This window comes from Ranitomeya imitator, chromosome 1 (assembly GCF_032444005.1).
Source record: "Ranitomeya imitator isolate aRanImi1 chromosome 1, aRanImi1.pri, whole genome shotgun sequence".
Taxonomy (NCBI): Eukaryota; Metazoa; Chordata; class Amphibia; order Anura; family Dendrobatidae; genus Ranitomeya; species Ranitomeya imitator.
Genome location: NC_091282.1, coordinates 46,505,858 through 46,519,979, shown reverse-complemented (window position 1 = coordinate 46,519,979; position 14,122 = coordinate 46,505,858). Strand labels below are relative to the sequence as shown.

The following is a 14,122-nucleotide window of genomic DNA, read 5'->3' as shown; positions in this document are numbered from 1 at the left end:
ATATGTGAATCCTTTCGCACCAACTCTATTGATGACCTGATATCGGGATAGGTCCATAAGTGAACGATATACAGAGCCAGAACAGTATCACTCTATACATAGTGTAGTGTCCATTCTTGGGTACTTCAGCTCAGCTCCTATTGAAGGATAGGTCATCAATCTCCAAGTCCTGGACAGTGCGAAACGGGTGTGGGGGTGGGGGGCAGTTTTCTTTCTTAACTTTTAAGAGTGTTTTTAATTATTTGTATCTGTCCTCTTCTGAGCTCATCACAGCCGATGTGAGCTTTGATGTGGTCATAAATCTGCTGAGGGGAGATCAGAAAAAGGCAAATAAAAGTGTTGCATACTCTTTAGGCTATGTGCACACGTTCAGGTTTTTTTGCGTTTTTTTCGCGCTAAAAACGCTATAAAAACTCATTAAAAACGCATATATTATGCATTCTATCATTTAGGCTGGTTTCACACTTGCGTTTTAAAACGCATGCGTTTAAAAAAACAACGCATGGTGAAAAAACGCGTGCAAACGCTGCGTTTTTTAGACGCATGCGTTTTTGCATGTGGTGAAAAATACACGGCGTTTTGACGCGTTTACATGCGTTTTTTCATGCGTTTGCGTTTTTTAAACGCATGATGAGAAGTGTGTGACAGCTGCCAATCATCAAAATCAAGTAAAAAACCCACTATAATCAGAAATAGCTAGGGTTAGGGGTAGGGATCCTAACCCTAACCCTAGGGTTCCTAACCCTACCCCTAACCCTAAAGGGATCCTAAACCTTAGGGTTAGGGTTAGGGTTAGGATCCCTAGGGTTAGGGGTAGGGTTAGGGTTAGGATCCCTTTAGGGTTAGGATCCCTTTAGGGTTAGGGTTAGGATCCCTTTATCACCTTTATGGTGGGGGGTGGCATATCAGTGTGTTTTCTGTTTTTTTTCTATAAAAACGCATGCGTTTTTAACGCAACCAAACGCATGTGCTTAAAAACGCATGCGTTTACATAGACAGCAATAGGTTTTTTTGCCGCAAAAAAACGCTGCAAAAAATTACTACATGTTGCATTTCTGCAACACAACGCATGCATAGAAAAGACGCATGCGGCTGCAAAAAGGGGCAAAACGCATGCAAAAAGCCGCATGCGTTTTTAATGTTAAGTATAGGAAAAAAACGCATGCTTTTTTTGCGCAAAAACGCAGCGGCAAAAAACGCAAATGTGAAACCAGCCTTAGAATGCATTCTGCATGTTTTGTGCACATGGATGCGTTCTTTTCCGCAAAAAAAACGCATTGCGGTAAAAAAAATGAGCATGTTCATTATTTTTGCGGATTTTCTGCGTTTTTCCCGCAATTCTATGCGTTTGGGAAAAACGCATCAAAAACGCGTAAAAACGCGGTAAAATCGCGGTAAAAACGCATGCGAATTTCTGGCAGAAATGTCCGGTTTTTGTCAGGAAAATTTCTGAAAGAAATCCTGACGTGTGCACATACCCTTAATTTGTGGACTCTCGGTTACATCATGCTGCATCCAGCAATTTGCAGGGAAACAAAGAGCCTGTAAAAGCCAATTTTTTCTGAAACCCAATTGCAAATTTTTTTTAGTTTTAACTACAAATACATAAATTTAAGAAAACAAAATGTCCCAAAATGTGTTCATATCCTTTAATTTTTTTTTTTTTAACTTTGACATTCTATAATGCAAAGTTCTGCAACTTTCTAATAGATGTTGTGTTTCAGTTCATCATTTTCAAGATCTTGTTAAGGATAGATGATAAGACACAGCCTACGTTAGAAGGTTACGGACTGTCGTGTACGAGTCGCGGTAAAATTGTGAGACGGCTGCAACTCGCAGACGCGATGGTCCGATTTTTTCATTTTGTGCAATGGTCGATAAGTGACTGGCAACCTTTCATTCTTATGTCACAATTTTGCCCCAACTGTGTAGAGTTGTGGTCCAGTTTAGCTTCACGGGAAAACCTATAAATGATGGCCACTTTAGACAAGTTTTCTTGGGAACGCACGCTTCCTCATTGTTAGGCCGGTAATTTCCTTAAGAATGACCATAGAAATGCTCATTACCATAATTCAATTATTTTTATGCATGCAAAAACGATGATCACAATAAATTTGCGTCGCTCTGGTCCCGTGGCCACGTCGGCCTTTGGTAGTCGCCGGATGGAGCACTGCGAACCACCTCCTACTTGTTGGTATCCCTCACTCCTGTTCGGATTTATAGGCCCAGCGCGAAGCCCTCACTGCAGTGTGACTAACGCATGAAGTCGCTCCAGGCCTACTAATCATATGAGTTACCGGTGGATAAGAGGCGGTCTGCAGCCGTGGGATACTGACACGGCGTACAAATCAGTTCGCTCATCTTTATTTAGACTAAGACCGGTGCTATGAGCCAAGCCATACCTCCACCTTTGTTAATACCCATGATCACGTTTCAAGGGTCGGCCCATGACTTGCGCTACCCCCATTCAGTGACCTAATCGTCACACTCCCTTCAACCTCAAGACAATTTGGCCCCAACTTGCAGCAAACTCTGACATAGGAATCTATAGTCACACTTTCATTCTTAGTATCACATGGCAGCTAGTCAGATAAATGGCCATATTACACAGAGACGGCTTGAGTTCAGCAGAGCCTTAGTCTGTCTTAAAGGGAATTCATCAGCAGCTTTTTGCCACCTCATCTGAGATCAGCATGATGTAGGTGCAAGGACCCCAATTCCAGCGATGTGTCACTTACTGGGCTACTTGCTGTAGTTTTGATACGATCACTGTTTTGTAACCAGGAATTTATCACTAGTGGAGTAGTAAACCTGTTACCTCCTAGTCCTCCGTATTCATGACCTTTGTAAGACCACGCCCCCACCACTGATTGGCAGTTTATACAGAAAGCAGCCAATCAGTGGTGAGGGCGGGGTTATACACAGCTCAGCATTCTGACAACTGCTAGATCTGCTGCAGAGAAAAACTTTGATTCTATCAAAACTGCACCAAGCTGCCCAGCAAGTGGCACATTGTTGGAATCAGTATCTCTGCCCCTACATCATGATGCTCTCAGACTACGTGGCAAAAACTTGATGACAGATTCCCTTTAAAGGACGAATTATAGGAGGATTGATCAGAGATGGGGGGTTCTTGCTTCTGTGACATACATATGTCCTAATGACTGAGTATGTCTTCATGAGACAACCCCTTTAAATTAAAGCTTTGTTCACATTGCGCTCCGAACGGTGGTACATGGAAGCCTCCGACATTAATTATATATATATATATATATATATATATATATATATATATATGAGAGTGGTCAGACTATTTCTTATACAGTAAGAAATAAGGTATTCTGCTGTGTTCTGGCCTAGTGCGAGACCCTCTTGGATGCCCGGGGGCTATGAATATGAATTAGTTTGTCATCCACTAGATCTGATGATGTGACGTAGAAAGGTGCCCTCCTGGGCGTATCGGTCCCATCTATCCTGACCCAACGCCATCAGTGTCTCCCAATGCCAGAGTAAGAGGGGCCGCAGACCCCCAGAAGCCGCTACCATATGTATTTAATCATTTGTCTCTTTCTTCATCTCTTTCATAAGGCCTCCCAAGTCCGGCTCTCCAGAATCGATGAAGGGAAAGTCTTCTCCGCAAAGCTCCAGCAGCAACCTAATGCAAGGACAGATAAAGCAAGGTACCCAGGGCGCTCCCAGGAGCGTCGATTACAGGGGGAAGCCTCCTCCCAGGGAATGTTATCGATAGGTCTGACTACAATGTACAGCCTGGAAGATCGGCCCGACACGGGTCTCGCTTCTGCCGATGTGTTCAGTTCATCAAAATCCGATAAATAGGGATTTTTCCGAAATAGTTGTACTGCAGAGGTCGCATCTCTTCCTTTGATGTGGGCTCCGGCGCTGAGCCCACATCAAAGCCGGGACATGTCAGCTGTTTTGAACAGCTGACATGTGCCAGCAATAGCGGCGAGTGGAATCACGATCCACCTGCCACTATTAACTAGTTAAATTCCGCTGTCAAATGCTGACAGCGGCATTTAACAAGCGCTTCCATCGGGCCGGAAATGCGCGCATCGCTGACCCCTGTCGTGATCGGGCATCATCGGTGAGTTGGCACAACAACCAGAAGTCACCTGAAGACCTCTATGGTTGTTGATGCCAGATTGCTGTGAGCGCCACCCTGTGGTCGGCGCTCATAGCAATGCTGTAATTCTCCTACATAGAGGCGATCTAAGCATCGCTCCTATGTAGCAGAGCCGATCAGGCTATGCCAGCTTCTAGCCTCCCATGGGGGCTATTGAAGCATGGCAAAAGTTAGAAAAAAAATGTTTTAAAAAATATGAAAAAAAATATATAAAACTTTAAATCACCCCCCTCTCACCCCATTCAAAATAATACAATTAAAAAAAAAATCACACCTACACATATTTGGTATCGCCTCGTTCAGAATCGCCCGATCTATCAATAAAAAAAAGATTAACCTGGTTGCTAAACAGCTTAGCGTTAAAAAAAAAAAAAAAAAAAAATTAAAACGCCAGAATTACGTTTTTTTGGTCGCCGCGACATTGCATTAAAATGCAATAATTGGCGATCAAACTAATGTCTCTGCACCAAAATGGTATCATTAAAAATGTCAGCTTGGCACGCAAAAAATAAGCCCTCGCCCAACCCGAGATCACGAAAAATGGAGAGGCTACGGGCATCAGAAAATGGCGCAATTTATTTTTTTTTTTTTTTTTTTATATAAAGTAAAGTTTGGAATTTTTTTTCACCACTTCACAAAAAATAACCTAGACATGTTTGGTGTCTATGAACTCGTAATGACCTGGAGAATCACAATGGCGGGTCAGTTTTAGCATCTGGTGAATCTAGCAAAAAAGCCAAACAAAAAACACGCATGGGATTGCACTTTTTTTTTTTTTTTGCAATTTAACCGCATTTGGATTTTCCTATTTTCTAGTACACAACATGGTAATACCAATGATGTCGTTCAAAAGTACAACTCGTCCCGCAAAAAATAAGCCCTCACATGGCCATATTGACGGAAAAATAAAAAAAGTTATGGCTCTGGGAAGGAGGGGAGCGAAAAACAAAAACGCAAAAGAGAAAAAGAGCAAGTTCTCTAAGTTGTTGTGCAGATATTAATAGAATTATGCACTTTGGACAATGGTCATTTGTTAATTTGTTTTCACCGGACAACCTCTTTATCATCAATCCAAGGGATGGGCGATAACTTTGGGGGATCCGGGATTTGGGATTCGGAATAGTAAGACCTGACGCTCGGTTTTGTAACAGGGTAAAAAAATAGAATACATTTCCCTGTTTGTCCGATCGGTGATGATCCCAGCGATCGGTAAGTTATCACCTATCCTTATTTTTACCAGACAACCCCTTTAAGGTAAAGTCGGCCGGACCCGCTGAGGAGTCTGACTGCAGCTTATTTCACAGAGAACAGGCCGTGTATGCCGGGGTCAGCAAAACGGTTCATCAGCCATGTAAGGCTCTGTACACACGATGCGGATCCACAGCAGTTTTCTATGCGTTTACAGTTCAATGGGAAACAAAAAACGCTGTGCACATGCTGCGGAAAAAAACGTGCGGAAACGCAGCGGTTTACATTCCGCAGCATGTCACTTCTTTCTGTGGATTCCGCAGCGGTTTTACAACTGCCCCTATGAAAAACCGCAGTTGTAAAACCGCAGTGAAAACCGCAGTAAATCCGCAGCAGTTTTCCACTGCAGATTTATCAAATCTGCAGCAGAAAAATCTGCAGGGTACCATTTTACGTGTGCACATAGCCTAAGGGGGGCTTTCCAGCTTTCACTGTAAAGTATGTGCACCCTCCCTCGGCAGCAGTCATTTCCAGCCTTCACTATAAAGTATGTGCACCCTCCCTCGGCAGCAGTCATTTCCAGCCTTCACTGTAAAGTATGTGCACCCTCCCTCGGCAGCAGTCATTTCCAGCCTTCACTGTAAAGTATGTGCACCCTCCCTCGGCAGCGGTCATTTCCAGCCTTCACTGTAAAGTATGTGCACCCTCCCTCGGCAGCGGTCATTTCCAGCCTTCACTGTAAAGTATGTGCACCCTCCCTCGGCAGCAGTCATTTCCAGCCTTCAATATAAAGTATGTGCACCCTCCCTCGGCAGCAGTCATTTCCAGCCTTCAATATAAAGTATGTGCACCCTCCCTCGGCAGCAGTCATTTCCGGCCTTCACTGTAAAGTATGTGCACCCTCCCTCGGCAGCGGTCATTTCCAGCCTTCACTATAAAGTATGTGCACCCTCCCTCGGCAGCGGTCATTTCCAGCCTTCAATATAAAGTATATGCACCCTCCCTCGGCAGCAGTCATTTCCAGCCTTCACTATAAAGTACATGCACCCTCCCTCGGCAGCAGTCATTTCCAGCCTTCACTATAAAGTATGTGCACCCTCCCTCGGCAGCAGTCATTTCCGGCCTTCACTGTAAAGTATGTGCACCCTCCCTCGGCAGCGGTCATTTCCAGCCTTCACTATAAAGTATGTGCACCCTCCCTCGGCAGCAGTCATTTCCGGCCTTCACTGTAAAGTATGTGCACCCTCCCTCGGCAGCAGTCATTTCCAGCCTTCACTATAAAGTATGTGCACCCTCCCTCGGCAGCAGTCATTTCCGGCCTTCACTGTAAAGTATGTGCACCCTCCCTCGGCAGCGGTCATTTCCAGCCTTCACTATAAAGTATGTGCACCCTCCCTCGGCAGCAGTCATTTCCGGCCTTCACTGTAAAGTATGTGCACCCTCCCTCGGCAGCGGTCATTTCCAGCCTTCACTATAAAGTATGTGCACCCTCCCTCGGCAGCAGTCATTTCCGGCCTTCACTGTAAAGTATGTGCACCCTCCCTCGGCAGCAGTCATTTCCGGCCTTCACTGTAAAGTATGTGCACCCTCCCTCGGCAGCGGTCATTTCCAGCCTTCACTATAAAGTATGTGCACCCTCCCTCGGCAGCGGTCATTTCCAGCCTTCAATATAAAGTATGTGCACCCTCCCTCGGCAGCGGTCATTTCCAGCCTTCACTATAAAGTACATGCACCCTCCCTCGGCAGCAGTCATTTCCAGCCTTCAATATAAAGTATGTGCACCCTCCCTCGGCAGCAGTCATTTCCGGCCTTCACTGTAAAGTATGTGCACCCTCCCTCGGCAGCGGTCATTTCCAGCCTTCACTATAAAGTATGTGCACCCTCCCTCGGCAGCAGTCATTTCCAGCCTTCAATATAAAGTATGTGCACCCTCCCTCGGCAGCAGTCATTTCCGGCCTTCACTGTAAAGTATGTGCACCCTCCCTCGGCAGCGGTCATTTCCAGCCTTCACTATAAAGTATGTGCACCCTCCCTCGGCAGCGGTCATTTCCAGCCTTCACTATAAAGTATGTGCACCCTCCCTCGGCAGCAGTCATTTCCAGCCTTCACTGTAAAGTATGTGCACCCTCCCTCGGCAGCAGTTATTTCCAGCCTTCACAGTAAAGTATGTGCACCCTCCCTCGGCAGCAGTCATTTCCAGCCTTCACTGTAAAGTATGTGCACCCTCCCTCGGCAGCAGTCATTTCCGGCCTTCACAGTAAAGTATGTGCACCCTCCCTCGGCAGCAGTCATTTCCAGCCTTCACTGTAAAGTATGTGCACCCTCCCTCGGCAGCAGTTATTTCCAGCCTTCACTGTAAAGTATGTGCACCCTCCCTCGGCAGCAGTTATTTCCAGCCTTCACAGTAAAGTATGTGCGCCCTCCCTCGGCAGCAGTCATTTCCATCCCTCACTGTAAAGTATGTGCACCCTCCCTCGGCAGCAGTCACGGAAGGCCTGCAGTATCATTGTAAACCTGGCACAGGACTGCGCAGCGGCTTAAAATTCTCCAACACATGTAGATTTATGTTCTACACGGACATTTTTAAGGATGTGACATTTAACTGTGTCCTCAGCGTTTCTCGTGGAGGTAATGACTGATCGGGATCGTACCTGGGCCGGAGGCGGCTTCCATGGTGCACCGAGGCCTTGTGACACTCACTGTATTATATTTCACTGGAGTCTTTTATCTATGTAATTGCAGGTAAATGCCAGAAAGTGCCCCCCAACTATCAGACTAGTGGTCAACAGTTGTAAACTTCCCCTGCAATAATTATTAAAGGGATTTTCCTAATGATAATACATATATGTACACTGTGTGTATGGATATATCCACTACCTTGACTTCTGGGCTCGTTGTTTCCGCCTCTGACTTCAGATTGGGAATTTGCATACGGTGTGAAAAGTAGAGCATGAAAATGCAGATAAGAAACGACTAGAGCAGCATCGATGTTCGTGGTGGCTGTTTGGGGACCCTAAAAACACCGGGGGTTCCCCAAATAGCAGGGGCTTTAAAACTTCAAGGAGCTCTGTCTTAAGGGGGCTGTCCAGGACTGAAGTTAGTTTTTTGGCTCATAGTAAAAAAAAAACCCAAACTATCAGGCTACTTACCTGTCTGTTCTACCTGGTGCCGGCTGAGAGAGGTCAATGATTGCTCTTGCTGGCGATTCGGCTGCTCCACATCAACAGAGCAGCTCTTCTTCTTCCAGACTCTGTCGATGGGGCGTGACTGCTGACGTCATGCTGATTGACAGCCGGCTCTTGCAGTTAGGCAGCGGAGAGATGGCAGTCAATCAGCATGACATCAGCCATCACACCCTATCAACAGAGCGGAGCTGAAGCCGCTGCTCTCTTAGCGTAATGTCAGCGGAGCCATAGGGTCTGTGCAGGCAGAGATGAGCACCAGGCACAACAGACCGGTCAGTCGTATCTATCTCAGGTCTTATGCTCAAAGTAAAAAAAAATAAAAATTGTACGGTTATGGACAACCCCTTTAAATAAATCGGTAGCGCTCATGCTCCACCTCTGCTTATTTAGTCCATGGGATGAGTACAGCGCTCTGCCATTCCCGGCAGTCCCATAGATAATGAATGGAGTCAAGATCCAGCATGTGCAACTCTGCTCTATTCACAGCCCCGATCTCAGGATTGCAGGGGGTCCCAGTGTTTGGACCCCTAACAATCCGCAAGTTATCTTTTGTCCCATGGATAGATGATGATAACTTGTTTTTTTCTTGGGGCGGGGGGATAGGTATATAGGAGTTTCACGGTCTTATTTTTTGTGTTTGCATGGTGGGGGGTCTACCTATGTGGGTACACACGCCTCAATATAGGGAACGATTAAAGTCAAACCTAACAATAGAAATAGTTGCGCTCCATTACACATGCCAGCATCCTTCCAGTTGCCCTGTTTAGTGCCACAATGTGCTCCGGCTAATGAGTCCTCCCCACCCAGACGCTATTTAAATAGTAACCAGAGATAATGATTGCAGCTTTTTCGGACCCCCTCCTCCCAATTCCCTCCATTCATGCAGTAATTTGGCCTGAAAGGCATACATATTCAGAATGCACATTCCTATTATGTCCCGAGCCCGAATGCAAATGTCACCCGTCCTGGGCTTTAAGCCCTTGTTTGTTCTGCTAAAGCCCAGATTTGGGGGGGAGCGCTGCCTCCTCGCCCCCTCACACGTGCCTCGCTGTCATTAGGATACATTTGCATTGAATTATGAAACGGATTGTCTTCATGCAGATGCCCCCGGGGCGACAAAAGGAGTTAACTGCATGAAAAGCAAACAGGCCTCCGCACAAAAACATTGTTTAACTTGTGCAGGAAAGGGTCGCATTGTCATTCAGCGAGAGCCGCCTGTGCGTGACATATGGTAATTTCTCCATAGGGAGGAAGTGCGAGGCAGCGACCTCTAAATCTTAACATTGACCTCCAGTTATACAATGTGCCACTCTTAAGGGCCTCATCCCCTTTCATATGGTAATGGCGGCCCCCGCCCCGCGCCGCTTACACCGCAATTCTCTTTATTACCTCCGAACAGTCGGCACACGGAGGAAATGCCAGTAGTGAAAATGGTTCGTGGAACGAGGGCGCTATTATTAATTCACAAAGCCACAGGGTACCGTGCGCTAATTTTACGCACAAAGAGGAGGCGACCGGTGACCGTATTGTGAAATAAATACGGAGGGAGTGCTGTGAAAATTTTTTTTTGCTTCCATGTGTCGCCTTTTACTGCCTGTTAGACACACTGAACGCTTTGGGGTTTTAAAGAAAAAGTCATATTAGACACAGGGAAGCTGCCGCACCAAATATCCCGCACCTGTATCCCTCCATTTAGGAAGGTTTATGTCAATTTTGTAATACCCTTAAGCATAAAAGGGGTCTGTGCAGTCCGGTATAACTAAGGCTTAAAAGGGTCCCCAGCCTTAGTCAGTCCTTACTCGTTGGATAGATTTCTGCTGGGATCTCCAGCGATCGGGGGATGAAACCTTGGTAGTTAGTGTTCAATTTCCCTGCAGTGCCGCCACTGGTGAAATTAGGTATTGCATCGCGTCCATTCAAATGAATGAGTGTAACACAGGACAGGACAGGTCCTCCAGTGGGAGAGACGCTCTTTATAACCGCTATACAAAAGATGAGGACTGTGAACAGAGGTTTCCCCCACGCTGTTGAGTTAATTTCCTGAATAGGCTGTATAAAGATGGATTCAAAATTTAAAAACCTCCTTTAATTGTTGCACGATAAAGTTATGAAACATTCACTTTCGCTGTGTCTAGCGCCGAGTCTGCGCCGCTGCTCCCAGTGTCTGATGATGTCAAGATGACAGCGGTGCAGCCTATCGATGAGCTCGGTGGATTTTAGCAGCATGCACCATCTACTTGGGTAAAGCTGCTGAACTTGTGGATTGACTGCAGCGCTGTCAATGTCACGTCAGAGCTGTTGACAGCAACAGTCATCGAGATCGACGACAGACTCAGGGCTGGGCCTGTGGAGGGTGATTAAAGTACACTTTTTTTTTTTTTTTTTTAAAACAAGCTCCACCTGGGGAGGGGTTTTCTGAAGCTTGAAATCCTCTTTACTGGTGTTATTTTGCCCCCTCCCATTCCCATATTGTTCTTATTGATCATCCATATTAAAAATATTGAATTATTGTGCTGACGTTTTTTGTTTTCGGTTAATCACTTGCCAACTTTACCGTACAAACTTGGTCAGAATGATCAGAGTCATGGTAAAATCAGAAAATGACGTTATTTCAGAGCTCATTCACACATGTTTTCATTTCTAGTATTGTGGTTTTCACACAGTCCACTAGAGCACACAGTAGGCCCACTTCCTATTTTCGGTAGATCATTTGTGAGCTTTACTGTACAGACTGGCACAGAATGAGCAAAGTCATTTCATGATTTTTAGAGGCTGACCAACTTAATTAAAATCCTACTGTACAGCTGAATGAAACTAATCCAAATGGGCACATTTCTGTCAATCGACCTACATGGCCAATTGTACGTCTAGTTAAAAAAGTTAAGATCTAGTACATGGGACTGTCCGGGATGTGTTGTGTGGTGTCGGTGTTTTTGCTCGCACGCTTGCGCGGCTGAGATCTGCTTGTCTCTTCTCTCTTGCTATAAGCTGTATTTCTGTGTTCTGCTTTATATACTGATCTGTTCGGACTGGAAGCCCCACTGTAGCTCATTTTCTCCTGTCTCTCTTCTCTTGTTTCCTCTGAAAGCTGTTGCGCCTGATGCTTCCGCTCGCGCTGACTCCGAACCCTCTGGGTCTGATCGCTCTTTGCATTCCTGTTTCTCAGTCAATGAAGGTATTTTTTTGCCTCCCTTTCTCCTGCTGTCTTTTGTTCTGACTGCTTGTCTTTATCTTTTTATTTTCATGTCTGTCTTTATGTCACTGCTTTTGCAACATGTGCGGTGTTTCCATTTACTTGTATTATTTCCTGTGTTTAAAAGGACTAATCCCAAAGTCTTGTCTTTCCTCCATTTTATTGTGCTGTTGAATACTCGCTTTTGTTCCCTGTTTTCAGCCACGTCAGGTTGGGGAGAATTTAATTGTAGGCTTCTCCGTGTAAATAAAGATCTGCAATCCAGATAATTCCTTGTCCCCATGGTCACTACTTTGATCTCTGCTATAGTTTCAAGATGATGAAATCTTGAAAATGACAAAAAGTAGAGTTCTGCAGAACAGGTTTGCAAGACCCTGGTCTGGGCCGTAGGCTCAGAGTTCACCACGACCTCCTACCCATAGCGCCTCTTTAAATTTCCGGGCTCCGCACGTGTCGTGCCACAATTATGACATCTCACCAGGCCTGCTATATCAATGTGGCGGCTTGGATACCAGCAGTTAAGATTTGGTTCACAGTCCCTGAGTCGGCGGCCATGGACTACCTATGATCCTGCACATCCTGCATTGCGCGAATCACCTGAGATGACGTTGTGGTCACATGACCGTGACGTCACAAAGGTTCTTCACGCAAAGCATCCCTGGGAACAGAAGCCGCCGTGTGCACCGCTGAGAACCGGGAGAGCTCCGGGGGCCATCAGAAGGTAAGTATATCCCTATTTTTTATTCAATTCTTTTTTTTTTTTACATGAATATTGTACCCAGGGCCTGAAGGAGAGTCTCCTGTCCTCCAGACCTTAGGGACCATTCAGGGGACCGCTCCCTGCACCATATGCGCGACCTCAGATCTCCGCACATGCCGTATAAGATGACCCCCGACTTATACGGCCAGTATATCCCAAACTCTATATTTTAAATGGTAAAGTTGGGGGTCGTCTTAGACACCCAGTCATCTTATACGCAGAAAAATACGTGTGTATGTGTGTATGTATATATATATATATATATATATATATATACAGTGGGGTAAAGAAGTATTTAGTCAGTCAGCAATAGTGCAAGTTCCACCACTTAAAAAGATGAGAGGCGTCTGTAATTTACATCATAGGTAGACCTCAACTATGGGAGACAAACTAAGAAAAAAAAATCCAGAAAATCACATTGTCTGTTTTTTTTAACATTTTATTTGCATATTATGGTGGAAAATAAGTATTTGGTCAGAAACAAAATTTCATCTCAATACTTTGTAATATATCCTTTGTTGGCAATGACAGAGGTCAAACGTTTTCTGTAAGTCTTCACAAGGTTGCCACACACTGTTGTTGGTATGTTGGCCCATTCCTTCATGCAGATCTCCTCTAGAGCATGATGTTTTTGGCTTTTCGCTTGGCAACACGGACTTTCAACTCCCTCCAAAGGTTCTCTATAGGGTTGAGATCTGGAGACTGGCTAGGCCACTCCAGGACCTTGAAATGCTTCTTACGAAGCCACTCCTTCGTTGCCCTGGCGGTGTGCTTTGGATCATTGTCATGTTGAAAGACCCAGCCACGTTTCATCTTCAATGCCCTTGCTGATGGAAGGAGGTTTGCACTCAAAATCTCACGATACATGGCCCCATTCATTATTTCATGTACCCGGATCAGTCGTCCTGGCCGCTTTGCAGAGAAACAGCCCCAAAGCATGATGTTTCCACCACCATGCTTTACAGTAGGTATGGTGTTTGATGGATGCAACTCAGTATTCTTTTTCCTCCAAACACGACAAGTTGTGTTTCTACCAAACAGTTCCAGTTTGGTTTCATCAGACCATAGGACATTCTCCCAAAACTCCTCTGGATCATCCAAATGCTCTCTAGCAAACTTCAGACGGGCCCGGACATGTACTGGCTTAAGCAGTGGGACACGTCTGGCACTGCAGGATCTGAGTCCATGGTGGCGTAGTGTGTTACTTATGGTAGGCCTTGTTACATTGGTCCCAGCTCTCTGCAGTTCATTCACTAGGTCCACCCGCGTGGTTCTGGGATTTTTGCTCACCGTTCTTGTGATCATTCTGACCCCACGGGGTGGGATTTTGCGTGGAGCCCCAGATCGAGGGAGATTATCAGTGGTCTTGTATGTCTTCCATTTTCTAATTATTGCTCCCACTGTTGATTTCTTCACTCCAAGCTGGTTGGCTATTGCAGATTCAGTCTTCCCAGCCTGGTGCAGGGCTACAATTTTGTTTCTGGTGTCCTTTGACAGCTCTTTGGTCTTCACTATAGTGGAGTTTGGAGTCAGACTGTTTGAGGGTGTGCACAGGTGTCTTTTTATACTGATAACAAGTTTAAACAGGTGCCATTACTACAGGTAATGAGTGGAGGAAAGAGGAGACTCTTAAAGAAGAAGTTACAGGTCTG

General features: G+C 45.5%; 1 protein-coding gene across 3 annotated transcripts in view; it reads left to right on the top strand.

The window, feature by feature from the left end:
- WDR7 (WD repeat domain 7) overlaps window positions 1-14,122 on the top strand; it is a 418,087-nt gene that overhangs the window by 139,531 nt on the left and 264,434 nt on the right. For 2 of the 3 annotated variants that reach the window (XM_069746037.1, XM_069746036.1), the window contains 2 exons: window positions 3,589-3,680; window positions 11,606-11,692. In XM_069746037.1, coding sequence (XP_069602138.1) covers window positions 3,589-3,680; window positions 11,606-11,692 — 179 coding nt within the window. The remainder of the gene's footprint in view (window positions 1-3,588; window positions 3,681-11,605; window positions 11,693-14,122) is intronic. The other variant, XM_069746038.1, reaches the window with a different exon arrangement.